The 21581-nt window shown below is 56.7% G+C and overlaps 1 protein-coding gene across 1 annotated transcript in view; it reads right to left on the bottom strand.

The window, feature by feature from the left end:
- The window catches only part of FLT4 (fms related receptor tyrosine kinase 4), a 56301-nt gene extending 36418 nt beyond the window's left edge, over positions 1-19883 (bottom strand). The window contains exons 1-2 of the mRNA XM_082771642.1: positions 19702-19883; positions 572-668 (exon numbers count right to left, since the gene is read on the bottom strand). Coding sequence (XP_082627768.1) covers positions 572-668; positions 19702-19759 — 155 coding nt within the window. The 5' untranslated portion in view covers positions 19760-19883. The remainder of the gene's footprint in view (positions 1-571; positions 669-19701) is intronic.
- Positions 19884-21581: the final 1698 nt, after the last annotated feature.

Raw genomic sequence — 21581 nt, 5'->3', positions numbered from 1 at the left:
GGGATTCTCTTGGTCCTTTCAAAGAAATATTCACCTGGCCTGGCTGGGGCTTCTCTTCACCCCTGAGCGTACAAGGCAAAGCATTAAATCCCAGAAAAGTTGGCAGCCTCTCACAGCAACCACTAAGTGTAGCTTTGCCTTCTCCCAAGGATGTTTCTCCATGTCCCCCAGATGACCTGCCAGATTTAGAAACCAGAACTCCAACCCTAGCAGTCCCTGATGAGGTGAGAGCAAGCAATGTCACAGAAAAGACCAAAAGAGTTAGGAAGCCAGTTTCCCCAAAAAACTTCCAAGGAAGCTGTCAGATCATGCAAGTGCTTCTCTACCTTCCTTCTGCCTGCAAGACTACAGCAGAGGTTATCACCATCTCCTTTGAGACACCTTCAGCTTCTTTTTCAATTAATTAATTAGATGAATTCACACTGGGTTAATGTGGCAGACTTCTAGCCAGCCGTGATAATTTGCAGGTATGCTGCAGCTAAAATCTCTCTGATGGGCTTTCCTTCCCTGGTCCTCCAACACCTACAAGGTACGAGCAGCCTAGGCAGAGCCGTGTATGTTTGCAGCTTACCTGCAGGTGATGGTCAGCGTGTCCTTGGCGTTGATGACGTGTTCCTCCTCGGTGATGCTAAGAGCAGGGGGGGTCATAGAATAGCTGCTCACGAGATCTGGGGAGAGAAAGGAGAAAAGGGATGATGCAAACATCTGCTAGTCTTGACCCACCACTGTGGGCAGCAGCTAGCTGGGCATCACAAGCCCAGACAGGAGCAAAGCCTCTTGAAGGAAACATCTCCTACAAGACTGCTTCTACAAGATAATTTAATGCTAGCTCACCGGGACATAAGAGATTCATTTGCAGCCCTCCTAGTTCTAGCAAGCAGCTCTTCAACAACATCTTGAGAGCCAGGGCCTGACAGCTCCTGGGTCCAGATGGATAGACTAGCACAGATGAAGGCCAGAAAAATAATGGAAGACCAGAAATCAGGGAGTCCAGTGTTGGTTGTTTCTTACCAGGTAACTTAGGCTGAGTTCACTTGGACTACCGCTCTGAAATGATCGTATCTGCTAACCAGAGAGAGTCTTGCAGGCAATTTTTCTGTACATATGGAGTTTGCTGTAATCAGGAGGGACAAAAAAATCCACCTGTGCAGACACCACAAATACAAAACTCTTGTATTTGTACAGAGAGGCTCTCAGGAAACAGCAGACCCTTCTCCTGCCAGGCCCTGTAGTTACCTGAAGGGGACTGTACCTTTGGGGATTACAGCAGTGCCCTTTCCTTTGCACCACAGGAATTTCAGCAGTGAAATTATCCAGGCTTACAGAATGCGCAAATAAACATTATCACACACTTCTTCTCCCAGCTTTTGTCTGGGAGAGTCCCACTTCCGGTGTGCTTGCATCTCCGGCATGCAAGACACGCACCCTATGTGAGCTCCTCATGGACAAAACATCTTGAAGTACCGGTTACTCTCAGAGACGTACCCGTTGTTTTTCATTAGCATGGTGCTTCTGACCGTCATTACTTCATGATCTTTATCTTAAAACTCCAGCTTCTGGAGACACAAGATAATTTAAAAGAAAAGAAACAGTGACTGCAAAAGCAAGCAAGCAAACTAACCAGAAATAGAGAGGGAAAAAAAGAGTTGTGAAATGCAAAAGTGCGACTCAGGTAGATGCTAAATGCTAATGAAGAAAAGATCGCAATAATCGTTGCTAGCTTGATTTTCTATGGAAGTGTGAGGTTTTTGCAACCGTGCTCTGCTCATGTCTGTCTCCTTCCTTCATACCATTTAAACCCATTTATCAATTACAAAGAAACCTGGCAGAGATCTCAGGCACACGATGTTTCCAGGGGTTTCACAACCAGCTGGAACACCACATGATACCTCGAAACCATGGCCTGAGGACATAGGCCTTGAAAAAGCAGAGCCACACCTGCGGGGAAGGCTCCAAACCTGCCCCCAGCTCCTAGGGACACTAAATGGCCGCCAGCCCCTCTGGCACCAGGCCTTTGAGGGGCAGCGTGAGGAGCCAGGGCTGCCGGGAGAGGCCGCTGAGGGGGACACAGAGGGACGTGCCGAGCAGCACCGCCCGCACGGCCAGGCTGGGGCCGCCGGCCTTGTTCTCCCCAATTGTTCTCCATTTCCTTCCCGCCCTCACGCGGCTCCGCAGCGGCCATCCCCGCGGCTGCCCCCATGGCAACGGAGGGGAGCAGGCCATGTTCCCCCCCCTCCCTGCCACCATCTCCTGCCAGGCACAGGGGCATCCCTTGTGTGCACATGAGTCGGTGTCAGCCCAGCGGCTGCCCTGGCCCTCCTCTGCCTGTATGGGGTCCCCACATCATGTCCTACAGACACCGTCTGTTTCAGTGACGAGTCAGCCATGGCAGCAGCCATGGCTTGGTGTTCAACCAGCGTGCCGGGCCGGCAGCGCTTGGCAGCCCCCGCGGAGGACACCCTGCCTCGCGCCTCCACCTCCCCTTCCCCGAGGAAGGGCTGGGGATGTCACAGACAAAAATGCGCCCCGTGGCTGTGAAAATAAACGAGCACATTTTTGGTAAAATCCCTTCAAAAATGTAACGAGGTTTATTAAAAAAGGCGGGGAGAAATCTGACCGCTAAGCTGCGTTTCCTATTAATGCCGGACACGCTTATCCCCGTGCAAACACAGCTCTCCAGATGGCTACAGCCTGTGAGTCCATCGCCCCAGCAAGCAGGGGAAAGACCCAGGCTCACCGTGGGCCTGAACAGGGCCAACAAGCTCATTCATCTGTCTAGTGCCCTGGGCAGCAAGCAGCAAGCTGATCCCCAAAGCCTGGCACCACCTGAACCACTAAACCCATGGGCAGGGGTGTCAGGAGCCTCTTGGCTGATGCTGTGCAAGTGCCTGCACTGCCGCTGGGGCTGGGGGTGGCAGGATGGCTGCGGAAGCGACCCCCTGCCTCCCTTCACGTGCCGCTCGGTGACCTGCTGCGAACAGCACTGGGGGGTGGAGGGGAAGAGAGAAAAACTACGATCTGTGCAGGTTGAGGCTGTGGGATTCCTGCAGATGCATCCTGTCTGTGGCCCTCCACAAGTACAACAGGAAAAGGAACCGCGGCTCGCTCCGAAAGCGCCGCGGTGCAGGGTTAGGGACGCTCCTGCGGCTGGCGGCCAGCTCCAGGCTGGCCCTGGTGGCCATCCTGCCCCTTCACTGGTCCCAGGCAACTTTGAGCCCACACTGGGGGTGGCACCTTGCTGTGACAGTGCCCATAGCCACGTGTAGCATCCAGCCAAGGCAAGGGATGCACAGAGCCATCGGCAGACTACAAGAGCATCTTCAAAGCCATCAGCTTTCCCAAAAATCAGTCTCTATCCCTCCTCGTGCTTGCTAGCTGTATCCATCCCCCTGCTGCCCCTTCCCTCCCCGTGGGAGTGACTGCCCCACCATAGCTCTCCCCTGTGCCTCTCTCCCCCCAGCACTGATCTGGGCCATTAAATCTCCGCTAAGCGACGTACAGATGGTTTGTGTCTCCAGCAAATCCCACGGCATGAAGGAGATGTCTCCAGAGCATGGAGTGTCCCCTCTCCTCTGAATCCCTCCTTCCCCACCTCCAGCCCCGGCAAAGCTTTAGATAAAGCACTGAGCAAACCTGGCTTGCTTGTGCACACCAAAGTGCGTCCTTGCGCGGGGAGAGCATTAATGTAATTAAAAAGGCATGCGGCAGCCCCGGCAAGCTTTGTTTTTTCAAGATGGTTTCCAAGCAAGTTGGCAGCAGGATATTAAAATAAACAGAAGGGGATTCATGGGATGCGGGGAGAGGAAGCAGGATCCCACAGCCACTCACACCTTGTCTATTTTCAGAGAAGTGTGTTTCCCAGCGGTTTTCCTAGCCTTGATCTCTCAGCACACAGCTCTGAAAGGGGCCAGGCTGCACCTTCTCCTTATCGCCACTGGCTCCATCATTTTCTCCAGCCCCCTCCACCCCTCTTTCTGCACCCCAAGACCTCTGTAGCTCTCGGCATGGCAGGAGGGCCGTCCACATGGTGCACAGCCACGTCCCATGCCCTGGAGCTCTGCCTGCCTGGCTGGGAAGCCAACATTCCCCTGGGAAGCTTTACGCACCCCAGGATGCCTCACAAAGACCTAGGGGCCTGCAGGCTGCTGCTCCAGCCTTGTGCCTGCCCTCATCACTTTCCACCCCTGAGCACATGCTGAGTTTTCCCCTGCGATGGCTGCAGATGCCTAAATCACCGTGGAGCAAGGCCTGCACCACAGCCAACCCTGCTGCAGCAAGTGGTGGCTTTGGAAACCCATGGAAGGGTGAGGGGAGGTGCAGGCATGGCACAGCTCCTGCTCTCTGTCTGCTCCAGCTTGCAGGAAGCCCTGTGTCGGATCCTGCCTCTGAGCCCCACGCACCACCTCAGCCCCTCTCTGCTTCCCCTTCCCTCCCCTCTCTGCTGAGTCGGCCCTGCTGACTGATTAACGGGGCGCCTTTCCGGAGAGGGATTTTGTTCACACTCTGTCCTTCTCGCTGACTTCCTTCCCCAGTGCTGGGCTGGATCGCTCTGGCTGCGGCTACCGCATGTCCCCAGCTAAACCAACACACCGTGTTCCTGCCAACAAAGTTAATGCCTTGGGGTTTTGTGACCAGAGCTGCATGGAGCAAAGTGCCCCAGGACCTGCTCTTGATGACTCCATTCAGGCAGAAATTCCCAATCAGTGAACACCCCTACTAACCAAGGCAGGAACTCAAGATCTCAATGTTTTCTATTAAAAATAAAAACAATAATTAAAAAAAGGCAGATTTGCATTAGCTAATCAAATCCCCAGACCAAAACTCCAGGATGACCCCCTGAATTTACCCATATGCTGAGACTGCAACACAAGGCACCACGGATAAGCCTCTTTTGGCCTTGCTGGGCTCAGGCAGCTGCTCTGAGCTGTCCCTGGCAGCCCTGGGATTTTTCAAGGCCAGGTGTTACAGGATACCCCATCGTGGCTCCTTTTGCACGGCATCTCCCATTCCTCTTGGATCTCACCCTCAGCCTGAACCCTTGACTGCTCCAAGTTGCTCCTGCAGGCTGCAGACCCAGTGAGGAGACTTTTCCTTCACAAGCAGCCCAAGGCACACACTTGGACATGCCATCACACACCGTAGCTCCTACGTGAGCAAAGACCTGCTCCTGGCAAGCCAACGATAAAATACTTGTACCTCGCAGGCAGACGGGAAACAGGGAGTGAAGCTCCCACGTGGAGCAGCTCCTGCTCACACACAGGGCAGGCATCCAGCTGCAGGCAAAGCACAGACATCACGCACACAGGCAGAGCAGTGGGGGGAATTTGGACGCACAGTTGTCATCTCCTCCTCTTCCTCCTCCCATTGCTCACCAGCACGGAGGAAGGCTTGTTTTGCAGAGAGGTGAGATATCGCACGGGGATGAGAAATGAATGGCATGCTCCAGCTGCCGTGGGGATGAAACACGAGGTGTTTTCTCTCCAGCCTGCCAGTGGCCAGGGTGACACATGGTAGGAAAGGACACCGAAACGGAGCTGGCTCTGCCAGGGGCTGTGAGAAAGGGCAACAGCCACCCATGCTCACCATGGGGCCAGGGGAAGGATGGAGGTGTTGTGCTAAAGGTTTCCACGTTGCCTGCAGAGGCGTGAGCAATGAATACATTTAAAAGGATAACAAGAGAAAGGCAGACACCCCCCCAGGCATTTGCAGAAAGGGCAAAGGAAGCAGGTCCGTCTTTCGTGAACTTCATTAGTACTCCTTTTTTTGCAACCCATGGTTGACTAGAGCTTCAGACCTGTCCCAGAAGAGCTTAAACACAGAGGCTGTGCTCTTCCATGCAGGATCAGCCCCTCTGCACCCCATGTTGTGCTAGGATCAGCATTGCTGTCCCTGGCACACTATTGACCCTGTGCACCAGGAGCTCCTTCAGTTCTGAGGCCTCTCTCCCAGCAAGGTGATGCTGGGTGAGACAACGCTCCCCTGGCCAGGGAGATTTCCATCCACAGACCTCAAATCCCTGAAATGTCATCACATGCAAGCGTAGTAGAGCTGTGCCCTCACACTTTTGTGGATACTTGCAAAGCATTAGGTGCTTCTCTGCTCCAAAAAGGGCTGCCTGTCCTCCTTCAGGGGATGTAAGGGATTAATAATTACAGGAATCCAATCAATACTCACAAAACGTAATGGGTGTTTGAGCCCTGCTGTCCAACACAAAATCATAACAGCCACTAAAGGCTGCTCTGGCCTCAGTGCACGCATCCCAGGGGCTCTTTTGCCTCTCAGTACTTACAGACTTAACTGTTTTTTTTCTGGCAAGGCACAAAATTCTCATAACCCCCGTGCTGATGGGGAATGAGGCGTGAACCCTCCGGGCTCCTTTAGCTGTTGGACTTGCAAGCTGGTGACCTCATCAGGGGACAGAAACAGAGGAGCTCATCTCCAGAGCCCCTTTTGATAGAGCTGGGCACATCCTCAGGAGCCAAGTTACCTGGTGTCCATCCCTGGGTGCCTCCAGGTGGGGATTTAAACCGGGTTATCTCACAGCCCAGCTGCTCAAGGCAGCACGGTGTGCCTACACCCAAAGTGCTGCTGTAGGGACTGCACTGGCACAGCCACCCACACCCCGGGGACCTGCCACCACGTCCCTGCAGCATCCCAAAGGCCGCCACCGAGCTCCCGTCTGGGGGTGTTTATCTGCCTGCCTTTCTCCCTCTCCCCCCCGCAGGAAGCACTATCTCACCATCTCCCTGCTCGCTCCGGCCCGGTTTCCTGCTCCATCCTGCCAGGTTTACCCTGCTTTTTCCTCCTCCCCTCCCCCTGCCCCCTTGCTCTCAGGCCATGTTTGCGTTTCTGTCTCCTGCCGCCTTTCCTCTCCCTCCCCCCGGTGCTCGCTCCCTACTCCATCCTCCCCGAGAGGCTGCGTCCTGAGCCAAAGTTAGCCTCTGTCAGGTACCACATGTCCGGCCTGGGGCAGCGGGTCAGCCGGGGCCACCCTGCAGACCTCCTCCAGGATCTCTGCTGTCAGCAGCCTCCCCGCGCCCCGGGGGAGCGGCTGTTTGCTGCTCTGGCTCGGCCAGGGATGCTCCCGCACATCAGAGAGCCCGTTTCCCCTCGCAGCCGCCGGCCCACCCTTTCTGCTGCTGGCCAGGGGCTGGCCAGACGCTGCTTTGTTTGGTCCTTCGTTCCCTGGATCGCTCCGGGTTTGTTGGCTGCCTGCTCCTGCCCGGAGAATCCTTTTCCTGCCTTTGAGATAGAGGATGCTCGAGCCATCTGTGTGTTTTATTTCCTTGTAGAAACTAACAAGCCGAGGATTGCTTCCTCTCCCTGACATTTCGGAGGGCAGCTCCGGCGCAGCGGGATGCGTGGGGAGGGGAGGGGGAGCCCAGCGCCTCCAGACAGGAACGGGACCTATTCTGCCCACAGGACCTGCTCCCCAAGGGTCAGAAATCCTCAAACCTCCAAAAACACATGTGGCAGCTCCCACTCTGACACCACCTCTGCAGGACCCCAGGGCAGAGCAACCTTAGCATACACGGCCACTCCTCTTCCAGTGGCCCCTATTGGGTGCGTGGCTAAACCATGGGGGTTTTTAGGGGATTGGTAACAGCATTAGCACCATTTATAATGCCTTTTACCTGAAGGGATGCCATAGATGGTCCCCAGCTCGTGTGAAACAAGTGGGTCCAGATCTGGCACCTGGTGTACAGGCACTGCCAGCACAAGTGTGTGCTCAGGATGAGCTGGAGACATCCCAGAGGTCTGGGATGAGCTCACAGTGCTGCCACTTCCAATTAACCCACCTGCAACTGCTCAGCAGGATTCAGCGTTTACTTCCAACCCACCTCTATCCAGCAGGACCCTCACTGGGCTGAATTACATCTGGCCACAGTGGGTACAGACCCATAGGATGCTACAGAGAGAGCTTCAGCCACCGAGAAAAAATGATAACCTATATAACAACACGGGGTAAGCCAGTAAAAGAAATTGTTATTCTCTGGTCCTCGCACTGTACCAGGTGAAGTTGTGAGGCAGATAACAGGTACTTTTTTACGCAACTCAGCTAAACCATGGATTTTGCCACTGTGGGACATCCATAAAGAGATTCCCAAGGAGACAGATAAGCTCCCAGAGGATAAGTCACCACCAACTTACACCCAGTGTGCTGGGTGAAACACCCAGGTCTAGGAGGTCCTAAACCACCCATTGCCAAAAACAGAGCGGGTACATCAGCAGGAGCCCCCTGCCATGCTGAGGTTTGGTGACAACCTGGGCAGAGCCCCCAGCCCAGCCCCAGCACCCAGGCAGGGTGGGCACAGGGAAGGGGGAAAGCCTGAGAAATGGTGCTGAGAGCAGGGTCTCTGTGCATCCTCAGTTTTGACATCATTAACGACATCTCCACCACCAGCTGATCCCTGAGCTGTACCCTGGTGCAGTGCCCTTCGAAGTGAGCTGGAGATATACCAGCAGGGAAGAGAGGGTTCAAGCTAAGAGAGGCCTTGGCATCTACCTGTCAGTGGGAGATGTGGAGGCAGCTGACCGGGAAGTCAGGAAGAAGTCAGAAAGAGCCCGAGGGTCGGCACTAAGCACAGAGAGAAAAAGGCAGCAGCGTTTTGAAAGAAAAAAAATCAAGTTGCAGGTTTGCTTTTTCCTTGATGTGTGTGGGCTTAATTGCTGGCCTTTGAAGTCTGGCTTTTCCTAAGCCTGTTGGCTTACAGATGGGCTGAGCAGGACACCGAAGCAAACCCCATACACCATCAGGGCCAGCTTCCCCTGCCAGCCCCCTGGCCAGGCTGGGGCAGCCTGGCACACCGTGCTGGGCTTCTCTGGGGGGCCTGCAAGCCATGCAGCTGGACTGGGAGGCACCACGCCAAGCGGAAAAGACCTGCTCCTCCGTCTCCCTGTCCCTGGAGTTTGCATCCAGATGTTTGCTACTTAGCTGTGAATGGAAATCAATGCAGAGCCCTCAAACCACGCAGCTGCCCCGGGGCTGGCAGTGCCTGTTCTCCACAGCATGACCCATCCTCAAGCTGATCTCCGGCTGCTGAGTGTGGGAGAAGCTGATGAGCAGGGCAAGTGGGGAAAAAAACAAAACTGTTCTGCAATTAGATGATTATCTTGGCCCTGGAAAACCTGGATTCAATCCTCCATCTGCTCCAGGCTCCCTGAGAGCCCATCACGCAGCCTCTTTGCACCTCCATCCCTGCCCTCCAGAGAGGGTAGAACATCAGGAACTGAGCTGCTTTAGCTTGGGAAACAAAAAAGAAAAAAGAAAAAAAGTCAAGCAAAAAAAAAGAAGGAATCCTTGCAGCTCCTGATGAAAGATAACATGGAACAAAGAAAATAGATTTATCCCAGAGCCAATGTGACATGAAAAAGCTACATTAGATGAAGACGGGTCCAGAAAGGAGGAAGCACAAGCAAAGGGCAGGAGGAATTTTAACTTCCTGATCATCAAAGCTGGGTTTTCAAGCATCAAGTATAATCTAAAAATAATAATAATAATAAAAAAAAAAAGCAAAGGGAAGAGCGGTCATGGGCATGAGAGAGCCCTGCTGCCTGGGGAGCTCGAGCGCACGGGCCCCCCTCCACGTGCAGCTCCTCACATGCACGCCCGCACGTGCGCAGCTGCACGACCCCTCTGCCTCCTCTGACGGGGTGGGCACGAGGGGAGGCAGGAAGATCACAGGCACATGCTTCAAAGGAGAATTAGTCATCAGAGGTAGCGGCAGAGGAAGGAAACCTCAGGTACGAGGTCAGCCGTGCACAAGCAGGGAAGGCTGCTGGAAGAGCTCTGAGCACTCGCTGCAGATCTAAAAGCCCTCCTGGCATCCACGTGAGCAGGACGGGAGGTGCTGGTCCCTGGGGTGAGTGCTGCTACAGCCATGTAGGAGATAAGACAGTTCAGCCTGCCTGAAAAACACTGCACAATGGGCTTTCTGCCATCCTTGAAAGCAGCTGGAGCTGGCCAAACCCAGAATCTTCCCTGATGTGGGTAATAAAAAAAATCTTACTCTGCTCTCCACAGGGTCTCCAAGAGGAAAGGGCTCTGCAGGAGAGTGCGGCGAGGCTCTGCCAGCACATAGGGTTCTGCTGGGTTGCTCCTCACCCTGGGTCAGTGACTCCACCTGCTCCCTGCTGGGCTGGGAGACATGAAGATGGAGAAACTTGGGGTGCTGTGAGGACAGCCAGCCCCGCGGGGCTGCCCACGGTGCCGAGGGCACGGTGCAAACATGCACGCTCCCAGTTTCTCTTGGCGCATGGCTTCGACCACAAGCCAGGACCCGCTGCAGCAAGAGATGATAATCATCAGCTCCCACAGCCAAAGTGTATCGGGGCATTCGCGTCACTTGAGATTAGCTGGCTGTTCAACATCTGCACAGATTTCTCTCTCCACCTCCTCATAACACCCCTCATGCAGATATGAAACTCATTTCATTCCCTTCCAAGAAAGGCTGAGTTTGAAATGTCACACTCCTTATATCACAGCGAGATTCTGACAATGAAACACCCAGCCTAAATGGCAGCATTGGACTCTGGTGCTATTTGGAGGCCAGCAAACTAAAACACCTTCTGCTGCTTTAAAACAACAACAACAAAAAAAAAAACAGCTTACAGGAGGGTTACCAAGTTTCATAAACACCCAGTTACTCCCTTGCTCATACCCAGAGGCTGACTTGTTTTCCCGTTCAAAGGTGTTTCCCTTGCCGTGCAGCTCAGCGGGGAGAGCACGCAAGCAGCCGCGATGGGAAGGAAGCGTTTACACATGCTAATGACTTCCACCGAAGGAGCACGAGGACTAACAGGGGGGGAATTGTGCTAAAGAGCCTCCACGCCACTTCCTCGGCTGTCCCTGTTTGGTCACCGTGCCGTGCCCGGAGCTGCGGCAGAGCCTGAGGCAGCCTCACCGAGTGAGGGGAAGATGCGTTGGCTTGGACAAAGGCAGGAGGAGCCATTTGGCAGGAGAGAGGAGGCAGCAGGGCCATTTCGGCAAAGAACCAGACCAAGGGGCTGAGGACAGGCGTGGGTCAGGGGACCGGAGCCTCTCCAGGTGCCATTTGTGATGTTTCAACATGGGCACCTCTCACTGAGCTAACACAGGTTCCTAAGTTCACGTGGGGCCCTGTTTAATTTTCTGTCTTATTTTTTTTTAACCTCCTATTGTATTAAGAAGTGTTTTTCTTTTGGCAAAGGTTACTGCGGGGCCAGTGCCGTGCAGAGTCTCCTGCCTTCCATCACCGCCGTAACCCCTGAGCAAGAGCTTAGCCCAGCCAACGCTGCTTATCTTTGACGAAGGCAGGTTTGTATTTCCACCGTCTTATAAAAGAGAGATCCCCCCGCTCCCCCTCTGCCCCGGTACATTCTTTGAAATGCCACCCAGGCCTTGTTATTGCTGGGAGGCTGGGGAGCCAGGGATTAACAGCCTCAGGCTGCATTAGGCTTTATTTGTCTAAGCAGCGAGGGGTGAGAAGGGGCCATAAATATTGTGAAACGCTGAGTGTTGCGGAGCAGCAAGGTTGGGCATTGTGCCTTGAGGTAGGCACAGTTCTGGAGCGACCGATGACATGGGAAAGGTCCCTGCCTCCCTCCGACATGGGAGGTTTGGGGACACCAAAACCCATGCAACTGTGTTCAAGCCAGGGACACCATGCTACTGCCCGTCCTTGTTGTCTCCATTAGTGCTCATAGCACATGAGTGAGCAAAAGCAGGCATCAACCTGACCAAGTGGCTCTCCCAGCTCACACGCTGGGACATCACAGCATTGGGAGGAGCGGAAGGATAGCGTATGCCCCATTTTATCCCAAAAGTGGAGTCCTCCGGCACACCACCTTAGCTCAGCTTCTGTACACAAGCACTGCTGGGTATCTCCATGTCATCCCAGCACAACAACCCCACACTGTCCGCCAGCAGCTCGGTGATTTTCATGGTGTGAACGCACACACCTCCCGCAGGAGCATCTCACACCGCAGCCGGCCCCCTGCCCTGGGGACGTGCCATTAAACTTCTGCCCTTTGCTTCCCAAGGGCTGAGCACTGCAGCGCCGTGACGGGTTGATGGCCACTTAGACCAAATTACACCTCGCTGGGGACTGCTCGGGCCGGGCCAACCCACAGCGAGAGTGATGGATTTCTGTGGGCGCTCGATGCTGTCACCCCTGCTGGATGCCATTTTGCTCGCTGCCATCACTCTGAGCTGGCAGCTCCCAAATCCAAGTATAAACCACAATTCATGCCCAAACTTCCTGACTCGGTAAATACCAAGATTTACTGTCGTTGTCCAAAGAAACTATTGACTTTACCCTTACTTCTGTTTCTCTCTCCATATATATTTAGGTCACTACATCTAACATCCATCTCACTAGATGTGAGAACTTCAGAAATGGGGAAAAACAAGTCACAGGTGGGGAGCTGAGCCCCAGAGCCAGCCCTTGTGGTCAGCACACGTGTCTACGTGGACACACACACATTTGTTACCCCAACTGATGTGGGACCCATGCACCTTTCCCATGTGGGGAAACCCCTGAAGCGTTTTCCAGGCCCTGCTATGCAGCTCTGTGCTTTTTGTAGTTGTTTGCAGGAGGACACAGGAGAGCAGCAAGTCTTTAAAGACCTGTTGATGCACAAAGAGCCCACCCACCCCTAACTCAGAAATCCAGAGGACCCTAAAATCCTCTGTGGGTCTGAAGGATGCGCAGACCAACCTTAATGCACATGTCACCTTAATGCACATGCAACCTTAAAGCCCCATGGGCTCTGCCCATCCTGCCAGCAGCCGAAATAGCTGACCAGCCAGCGGGACTGGTGCTTTGCACCCCCAGCAAGGATGGGGACGGTGACCCAGGCAGGAGGCCCAGCTGCCATCAGCCCTAGCACCAGCCCCGCAGGAAAGCCATCATGAGCTTGCAAATTCTTTATAAGCTTCCCACGTGACACAATTACCCAGGGGCCAGATCCTGAAGCCCTTTTTCTCTCTTTACTCAGACCGGTCTCCACTGAAATCACCACTGAGGCACGGGCCTAAATGAAACCGAAGGGCTTCAGGATTTGGCCCAGTAATAAAAACTTCCTTCCTTTGTCTACCGCTCGCTCGCACAATCCCACCACCTCCTGGCCTCGTCTCCTGAGACGGGGGCCATCAGTTATTTTGGTGCAGGAGGCTCTTTCACTTCACCCCCTGAAGGAGCCTGTCCATCCCTGGCACGGAGGAGCTGAACCATGGTGCGAGAGGGGCACGGACGGTGCCGTCTCCGGGCACCTCCCGGGGGCAAATCCTTTGCCACTGCTTTGAGGATGGAGCAGACCAAAAATAAGCCTCTCTCATCCCACTGGCTGCAGGGCAAGACTGTGCATTAAACTTTGAAGTGGCTGCGGCCGGGCGAGGTGACGCCTGTGCCAGGAAGGTGCAGTGGGAAGTGAGCTCACTTCGCTGTGCTGGGGACCGCGCATCACGCTAGGAAGTGACGCCACGAGAAGCGTGCGTAATTTTAAACAAATAACTCACACTATGAGTTATGCTGCTTTTTCTGCCCCGGAATAGCCAGGGAGGATGCCAGGCCCGCTTATATCCCACGAGGATTGAGCTGTGCCCTGGTTTTGGGGCAGGAGGCTGGGACTCCCGCTGCCTCTCCACAGCCGGCAGGTCTGCACGCACCCCTGGCACTGCTGCAGGTGGCCAGTGCAGCAACACACCCGGCCTGGGAGAGCAGCTCCCTGCACACCCATCTCCCTGCCATATGATCACAGGAAGCCAACACAAAAGGAGTTTGAGCTTAGCTGAAGAGAGAAGCATTTAGTGCCGAGGTACCAGCATAGCTTGATGACCAGATCCTCAATCCTACAACTTGCAGGTGCTCAGGTGGGTGAGCTGGGCAGGTAGGAGTTGCTCAGAGGGCTCAGAAATTACTCCTGGGAGGTCCAGCCGAGGTCTGCAGTCTCACAAGAAGACTTTTAATATTGCTCAGCTAAAACTGAAGTGGTCAGACACGCACCCTGAAGCGGCTCACTGCCCCAGGGAACACGAAACTCCCCGAGCAGCAGAGGGCTGATGATCCCAGGGCTGCGGGGCCATGGTGGGCTCTTTGCATGGGTCCACATGAGCCCCATGCCACTCTGCTCAGCTGGCTCACCGTGCCTGGTGTCCCAGCACGCAGCACAGCATCACCGATCCATGCACTGCACAGAGTCAAACCTGGCATCCAGCGTCCAGTCCGGGGGTAAGGGCTGCTTTGCTTAGGGCTTGCTCTTTAAAAAATAGTCTCTCTGTACATTCTGCCCTTTTAAAATACATTAATTGCCATGGAAACAATGCTCTTATTGGTATGGGAGCAGCCTGGTGGCCTCCACAGATGCGAGATAAAAATCAATGGATACATTGAAATACAGGCTGCATTTCGGGACCTTTTGTGGTTTTGGGGCTGGTCACCATGGGCACATGTATGAAAATGGCTCAGACACTAGCGAGATGCCATCTTCCATGGAGAGAAAGCAGGGGACAGTACAGCAGGCAGTAACATCTTTGCAATGTTAATCTGCTCAGCTGGAGCATCCTCGCGGGGAGATGGTCCCAGTACTGATGGGTGTGTGCGTGGCCACAGCTCCTGGCACTGCTCGAGCCCATCTCCTGCTGATGCCCCCCAGCACTGGTTGCCATTCACATCCTCATTGCCTGCAAGCAGAAAACCATGCCTGGCCTCGGACCCTGGCCACTGGGTTCATTCCACGCCTCTACTCTCCCCATCCACCAGCTCAAACCCTTCACCAAAAATAAGAAAAAATGCATATATAATATATATTCGCCTCTGCTTCTTGGCCTAGGGAGTCTTTTGAGCAGCACTGAGGGGGGCTGCACACACAGCAGCCCAAAGGGAAGGGTTGCAAGTGCCCTGCCCTCCCTACCCGCAGCCAACCCCCAAACCAGGGTGCAAAGGGCACCCCCGGCTGCCCGGCTCTGCCCGCCCGGCGAGGCCAAGCGCTGCCCCGCTCCCTGCCGTGCCGCCCATCATAAAGAGGTCCCTGAGCTGTTATCAGGCAGTGACAGTTTCCGCCATCGGATTCCTCCTGTCCGTCAGGAAAGCTAAATAAGGAACATCGTTCAGGCGGCTGCAGGAAGAGGGGAAATGCAGGGACATCCGGCCCAGCTGCCAATTTTTCCTTTCCCATGAACCACCGCTGACCTCCGCCAGGGAGAACCTGGACACCGAGCCTGGCACCGGCACCGCTCGTCTTGGCTTAACCCTTCCCCGTGGAGCTGCCCAAGGTGTGCCCGTGTGTGCAGCCGTGGGGGGACAAGGTGGGCGCTGTCACCGCCACCAGCACCGCACGCTGATGTTGGCTGGCTCCTACCCAACCACATCCAGGAGGAGGTTTAACCCCTACACACGAGGTTTGGCCTCTCTGATGGGTCTTGAGAGCATCACTGAGCTGCTCTGGTTCCTTACACGCGCCTGCTCGCTTCCCCCTGCATGGCGCTGTGGGTGGTTGCAGGGTTGAGCTTATTTCCTTGCTCAGCCTTCTGCCACCAGGCTGTGGTTTCGGTGGTTTTCCAAGCTCTGCGGAGAGCTTTAAGCAGCTCTGGGCTGCCTGCAGGAAGGTAAAAATCTCATCTGTTCCCTTCATCTCTGCTCATGCCAGGGCTCTGCCCATCAGCACCTGAGGACAAAGACCAGAAGGGTCTGCAGCCCTTTTTCTTGGGGATACCCCTGGGGTCCTTGCTCCTCTCCCTACACAGAAAGTTGTGGGTTTTGCTTTTTGTTATTTTGTGCTCAGCCAGAGAAGCACTTGCTCAAAATATCTGACTTGCCTTTCCCCACCACCCCGTCCCGTATGTCCGGAGTTTTTTCATGACCCCCTAAGCTGATCCTCCCTCATTAGCGCATGACGTCCGTCCCACGGCACCTCCAGCCTTGGCCCGCGAAGGCAGCGCTGGAGATGCTCGCCGGGGGGAGGCGGGGGCAGAAACGCAGCAAGAAAAACAATTAGCACGTGGGAGAAGTTGTAAGGTGAAATACAAGTCACTGGCTGAAACCTGTTTCTGCTACCTCAGCATGGAAACGGCTCCAGGAGAGACTCCCTGGTTAATATTCTCTGCTTATAAAACTCGATGGGAGTTTCGCCACCGGCTGCCGCGGGGCCAGGCTTTCACCCTCCCCGTGCTGAACTCGCACCTCGAGCCCGAGAGCTCTGCCCGCGGCTGCTCCACGAACAAGTGACCAAACCAGGCTGCGGGGCCCTTGCCTCCTCGCCGACTTGACCGCAGGCCATCTCCGCTTCCACTATTTCACGTGAACAATGAGGCACCGCAGATGGGCAGTAATAATACTTTGTGCCGAAAACATCAGAACTGTTTTGACCGGAGTGAAAGAGCCCCCCTGGGATCCGGAGAACCCTCCCTTGTAACAACGTGAAACGAGGAACAAAGGTCTGGGGTAGCCAGAGGCAATAAAACCCTGGAATTAATTTAACCAGGCACTAGATGCCAGTGCAGCTGCAGCAGGATTTCTTTTGCTAATGAAGGGCTAAAGATAAGCCCAGCCCCGGTGCAGGGCAAGGCTCAGCCCCAGCTCCGTGCCAGGTCATGGGTTTCTCCGTGGGACCCTCCTGGAGCTGCATGCCAAGATCCCACCGGGTGGGGAGAAGCAGGAGCTTGAGGCAAGACACATCCCAGGTGCCTCTGTCCCACATTTTGCCAAGCTCCTCATCCTCCCACCGCAGTGATCCACTAGGAGCTGCTTTCTCCCGGTGAGCAGGGATTTTTGCAGCCCTCCACACCATGCCCAGCCCGTCCTGCCCAGCGGAAGAGCCCTGTGGTGTTTAGTCATTCCCCACACGGAAACCTCAGCTGCTCTCCTCCACTCACGGGCAGTGGGATTTGGCTGTTGCGGGGCTCTCTGCTTCTCCCTGATCCTGCAGGACCCCTGGGATCCCCATCACCATGGGCTTGTTGCAGCTGTGATTGGTATAAATACCCACCTCGCCCCCATTTCTTGGGGCTGTTTCATCCCAGCAGCCTAAATATACAGATGGAGGTGATGTTCATTTGGAAACTCCTCCATGGGGTGAATCCTGTCAGGCTCACGCTGCCCCCCAAAGCCACCGAGACCCTGGCACCCATCAAAATCCTCAATTCTTCAGCAGCCATTCTGCAAAGCGACACCCCAAGCGCCATAGATGCCTCTCACGGCACTGGAGAAGCGGCTGCCAGGCCACGGCCCCCTCCTGCTGCCGTTCCCGTGGGATCATGCTCTCCCTTTCCCTCCCCAGGAACTGCCCCGGGATGCTGGGAACAGCGTGTTCCCTCCTGGCCGGGAGCACCTGCCCTTCCCACGCCTGCCTTGGAAAATTCTGCGTGGCTGCGGGACGGAGACCTCGTGCGGAGCCGAGCGCATGGGCGAGGGGCAATATGGGGTGGGCCACGCTGCAGGAAGCCCCCTCCCACCCAGCCCATGCTGGCCGGGGACATTGTGCTGCTGGGGGTGCGCAAAACCCCGGCCAGATGTCAAATCGAGCTCAGCAACAAACATCCTCGTGGCTGTTTGTGCAGGCAGCGAGCCGCGGGCTCGCGTGCCCAAGCCAAATCCCAGGGCGGTGATAGCAGCCCATTCATCCAAAATTATCCTTAAGCGAACAGCGGGGCACGAGGGCCCCCTCCCCAATCCCCACAGGCCGCGGCCCTCCCATAACCCGCCTCCCCAGCTCTGCTTCACCACCAGCGAGTGACTGGGGTCAAGCAGAGCGGGGCTCGTTGCGCACGCTTGGGCTTTTGCGTGAAAGGGTGTTGCTGGAACGGCCCCGTGTTTATTGCTCGCAATAAAGCCACCGCTTCGGATCCCAGCTGCAAACGCAAATGTTGCTGCTGGCACGGCCAGGCGGGGCTGTCGGCACACCCGGCCGGGGAGGTCCGCAGGCAGCAGCAGCCAGCACATTCGGCTCGGGTCCTACAAAAGCAGGGCCCCTTCCCTCACACCTAGGGGATACGGTGCTCCACATGGCAAGGTTGTTTGGCTGAGGCGTGGCCAGCAATCCTCTGCGCCCACAGCATCGTGGCTTGGTGCTGGAGCCCAGGAATGCATCCCCAGGATGCTCCCCCCATCACACTGTTCTTTCCAAGGGGAGCACCCCAGCTCTGCTCCGTTCCAGGGCCACCAAGGAGCTGGGGAGCAGCAAGAGCCCTTCCTCTCCCAGCAATGGACCCCTTAACAGGGTGATGGGGTGCAGGAACAGGCAGGATGCACAAAGCAGAGCCAGAGCAGACCCTTCACGGCCCCCAGATTAACTATTTCATCCTCCCCAGGTGGAACAATCTCAAATACACATCCCTATTTCTAAGAAGGGCAGACATTTGCACCCAGTTGGGAGGACATGAGTATACGCACTGAAAATTGGTCTCAGGTAAAGCTGAAAAAAAGGCAGAGAAAGGGGGCTTCAGTTTCCCCTTTGAGCTCCACATTGCCCTTCACCGCTGCACTAATCAGGCAGTGCTGGAGAGCTTCAAAGCCCTGCACAGCCCCGTGCTGATGAAACCCACACCTCCTGCAGCCACACGCCGGCCACAGCCTCTCAGGCACCGCTCCCTGCACCTCTGGGAGATGAAAGGACCCGAGACAGCCACACGCTGCTTTACAAATTGCTAACAGGAGAGCTCTGAACAGCTGCAGCTCCCACCGCGATGCCACCAGCAGCGGGTCCCTGCCTGCAGAAGCTCCCCAAGCTTTTGCAGCCCGCCGTGGCATGAGAATCAGCTGTGGGGTTTTGGGCAGAGCAGGGTCACAGTCCCAATTTCTGCCCGTACCACACCTCTGCACCACTGCGGCCAGACCTGCAGCCCGCCCGCGAGCTCGTCTCGACGACAGCAGCAAACGCCACTGGTGACAGTGAGTCACTGAGCTGAGGGGAGAGAAAATTCCATTTATACTCCCCAAATCTATTTTTCCAGGTTCTTCCTGCACCGCTAACTTTCTCCTCCTGTAAATTCTTTACCCACGCGAGCCCACCCGGCTCAGCACTGCCCCACGGCCCCCACTCCCCAAAAGGGCTCCGCAGCCCCCTCTGTGCCGCGGTCCAGCAGCCACCTGAGCGCACACAGCCCCGGGGATTCAGCTCGCTGCCCACCAGCCTTTTCCCCTAGCGCTATAAGAAGTATTTCACCAGCCACCTGCCCTGGGGGGCTTCCCAGAGGGAGCAGAGCCACCAGCGAGCGGCTGGGGGAGGACAGCGGAGAGACCGGAGGGCGCGCACCGACCACCGCCTCCCGGTGCCTTCCTCCCCAGCGCGCTGCCCGGCGCTCCCCAGCGATGCCACCGAGTACGAAACAGAAATAAACCGGGCGGGGAGCCGGCCTCCGGGTGCTTCCCCACGCGGAGAAATCCCTGCTCTGAGAGCCCCACGCGGTTCCTTCCCGCGGGAGGTGTGGGGAGGTGGCGGCGTCCCCCCGTCCCCTGCGTCGGGGCCACCGGGCGGGCACCGGGCGCGCCCCGTCGGGGCTGGCGGCCACCGGGGCGGGACGCGGCGGGGCTCGGGGATCCCGAGGAGGGCAGCGCCGCTCCCTGCCGGCTCCGGGAGACACCCGGAGGGGGGACACTCCCGGTGCCCGTCCCGTCGGGGCAGCCCCATCCCCGCGTCCCCGGCTCCTCCGCAGGTGCCGGGCGGGCAGCCCGCATCCCCCGGCCGGAGCACGGAGCCCTCGCGGCTCCCGCAGACGCTGCTCACCTGCCTCCGAGACAATGCCGAGCCAGAGCCAGAGGGGCAGCGTGCAAACTCTCTTCATCTCCGGGGCTGCGGGCAGGCGGTGCGGTGCGGAGCGTTGCGGAGCGCCCCGCGCCCGAGCTCTGCTCCCGCCGCGCCCCAGCTGCGGCGACGCGCGGCGGCGGGCGGGGAGGGAGCACCGGGGCCGTTTCCTTTTCCTCCGCCCGCCCGGGCCGCCCGCCGCCCTCCGCCGAGCCCGCGGGGCGCCGGGCGGGCGGCGGGGCGGAGCGGGGCGGGGCGGGGTGGGAGGCGGCGAGGGGGGGGCGCACCTGAGGCTCCGGGCACCGGTGGGGCCGTGGGAGGGGGTGCGGGGGCTGCGGGGGTGAGAGCATCCCCCCTGCTCCGTGAGCATCCCCCCTGTGTGCATCCACACCTGCGTGGGTGCGAGCATCTCCCCCGTGTGTATCCACACCTGTGAGCATCCCCCGTGTATATCCACACCTGTGAGCATCCCCCACGTGCATCCGCACCTCCATGGGTGTTTGCATCCCACCCGCCCCTGCCTGCCGACATCCCCCCACATCCCTCTTCCACGCGTGCACCTGGGTGCGCAGCCCGAGCTCTCAGACCCGGGGAAGGCACACAAATGCCCTCTCCCATCATCATGCACACGCCATGTGTATCTTGTCTTCACGCCTACCAGCACACTCCCCAAAAGCCCGCAGCTATGTGTGCACACCCAGGCACGCAGTCCTGCACACCCTGGGGGCACCCAAAGATGCCCACATGCGTTCTCACACCTGTGTGCATGCTTGCACCCCTGCTCATGTGGGACAGCACTAGGGATACCCGCTCATGCTGTCCATCCACACACACTGTGATCAGTCTGAGGCAGCCCAGCACCACTAAGTGCCACACACCTCACTGCCAGGGCACCCCCACACCCAACCACACAACCCCACACCCTGACATACACCCAAATCCATGCACCCTGTGATGCACCATCTCCCACAACCCCCAGACACTCCTCTTTTCTCTCCTTTCCCCTTTCCAACCCATCTTTCACACCCCGGGACGCTCTCATCTCCCCACGAGAGGACGGTGGCAGCGGTGGGATGCCAGCTGGGCCTGGAGGCACTGGGTGCCGTGGTGCTGGCAGCGGGATGGCACGGCTCCCTGTGTGCTCCCCTGGCTGGCTGCAAACAGGCTGTGAATGCCCTGAGGTCAGGAGCGATGGCACAGCTCTGGGAGCGTGCTGGCACGGCGGGCACAGCACCAGCACGGTGGGCACAGCACCAGCACAGTGGTCACAGCCCCTGCTGCCTGCCCACATGCCCACCAAACACCAAGTAGATAAATAAACACGGCCCCATGCTGCGCCCCAGAGGGTTATTGATTATACACGCTTGTAGACACACACACAAAAAAAGGGAGGCTGAATGAGAACCATGTGCTCGTGGCTTCTAAAAGGCAGGAAAACTTGTTGTGTGCTCAACTGCTCTTGCTGCCAAACCTGTGGAAGGGATCGCCCTGTCCCTCTCCTGGCGCTGTCAGAGGGAATCCAAGTCACGGTGGTTATTTTACCCAGCTCCCCCTGACCCAATTAATGAGTTTTTAACCCTGAAGTTGCTCTCCAGCACACTCCTCCTCGATCCTGAAGGAGTGGAAGGTGTTGGTGTCCCTCCATCCCAGGTGGGTGCCAAAGCCTGTGAAGTTTCTGGAGGGAGATTTTGAAAGTTCCCCAGTGGAACTGGCAATGGGACAACGGGGCAGAGCCGAGGGGCAGCACCACCGTGGGGTGAAGAGCTGAGACTGTGGGATCAGGTTCTTGAGGCTGCGATCACAGATGGGGCAGCACCCACTCTGGGGACCACAGAGAGCACCCGGCAGCGGCGTGTGCCTGA

This window comes from Aythya marila (genome assembly GCF_965140915.1).
Source record: "Aythya marila genome assembly, chromosome: 14".
Lineage (NCBI taxonomy): Eukaryota > Metazoa > Chordata > Aves > Anseriformes > Anatidae > Aythya > Aythya marila.
Note: the sequence above shows the minus strand (reverse complement) of the source record. Positions and strands in the feature narration are given on the sequence as shown.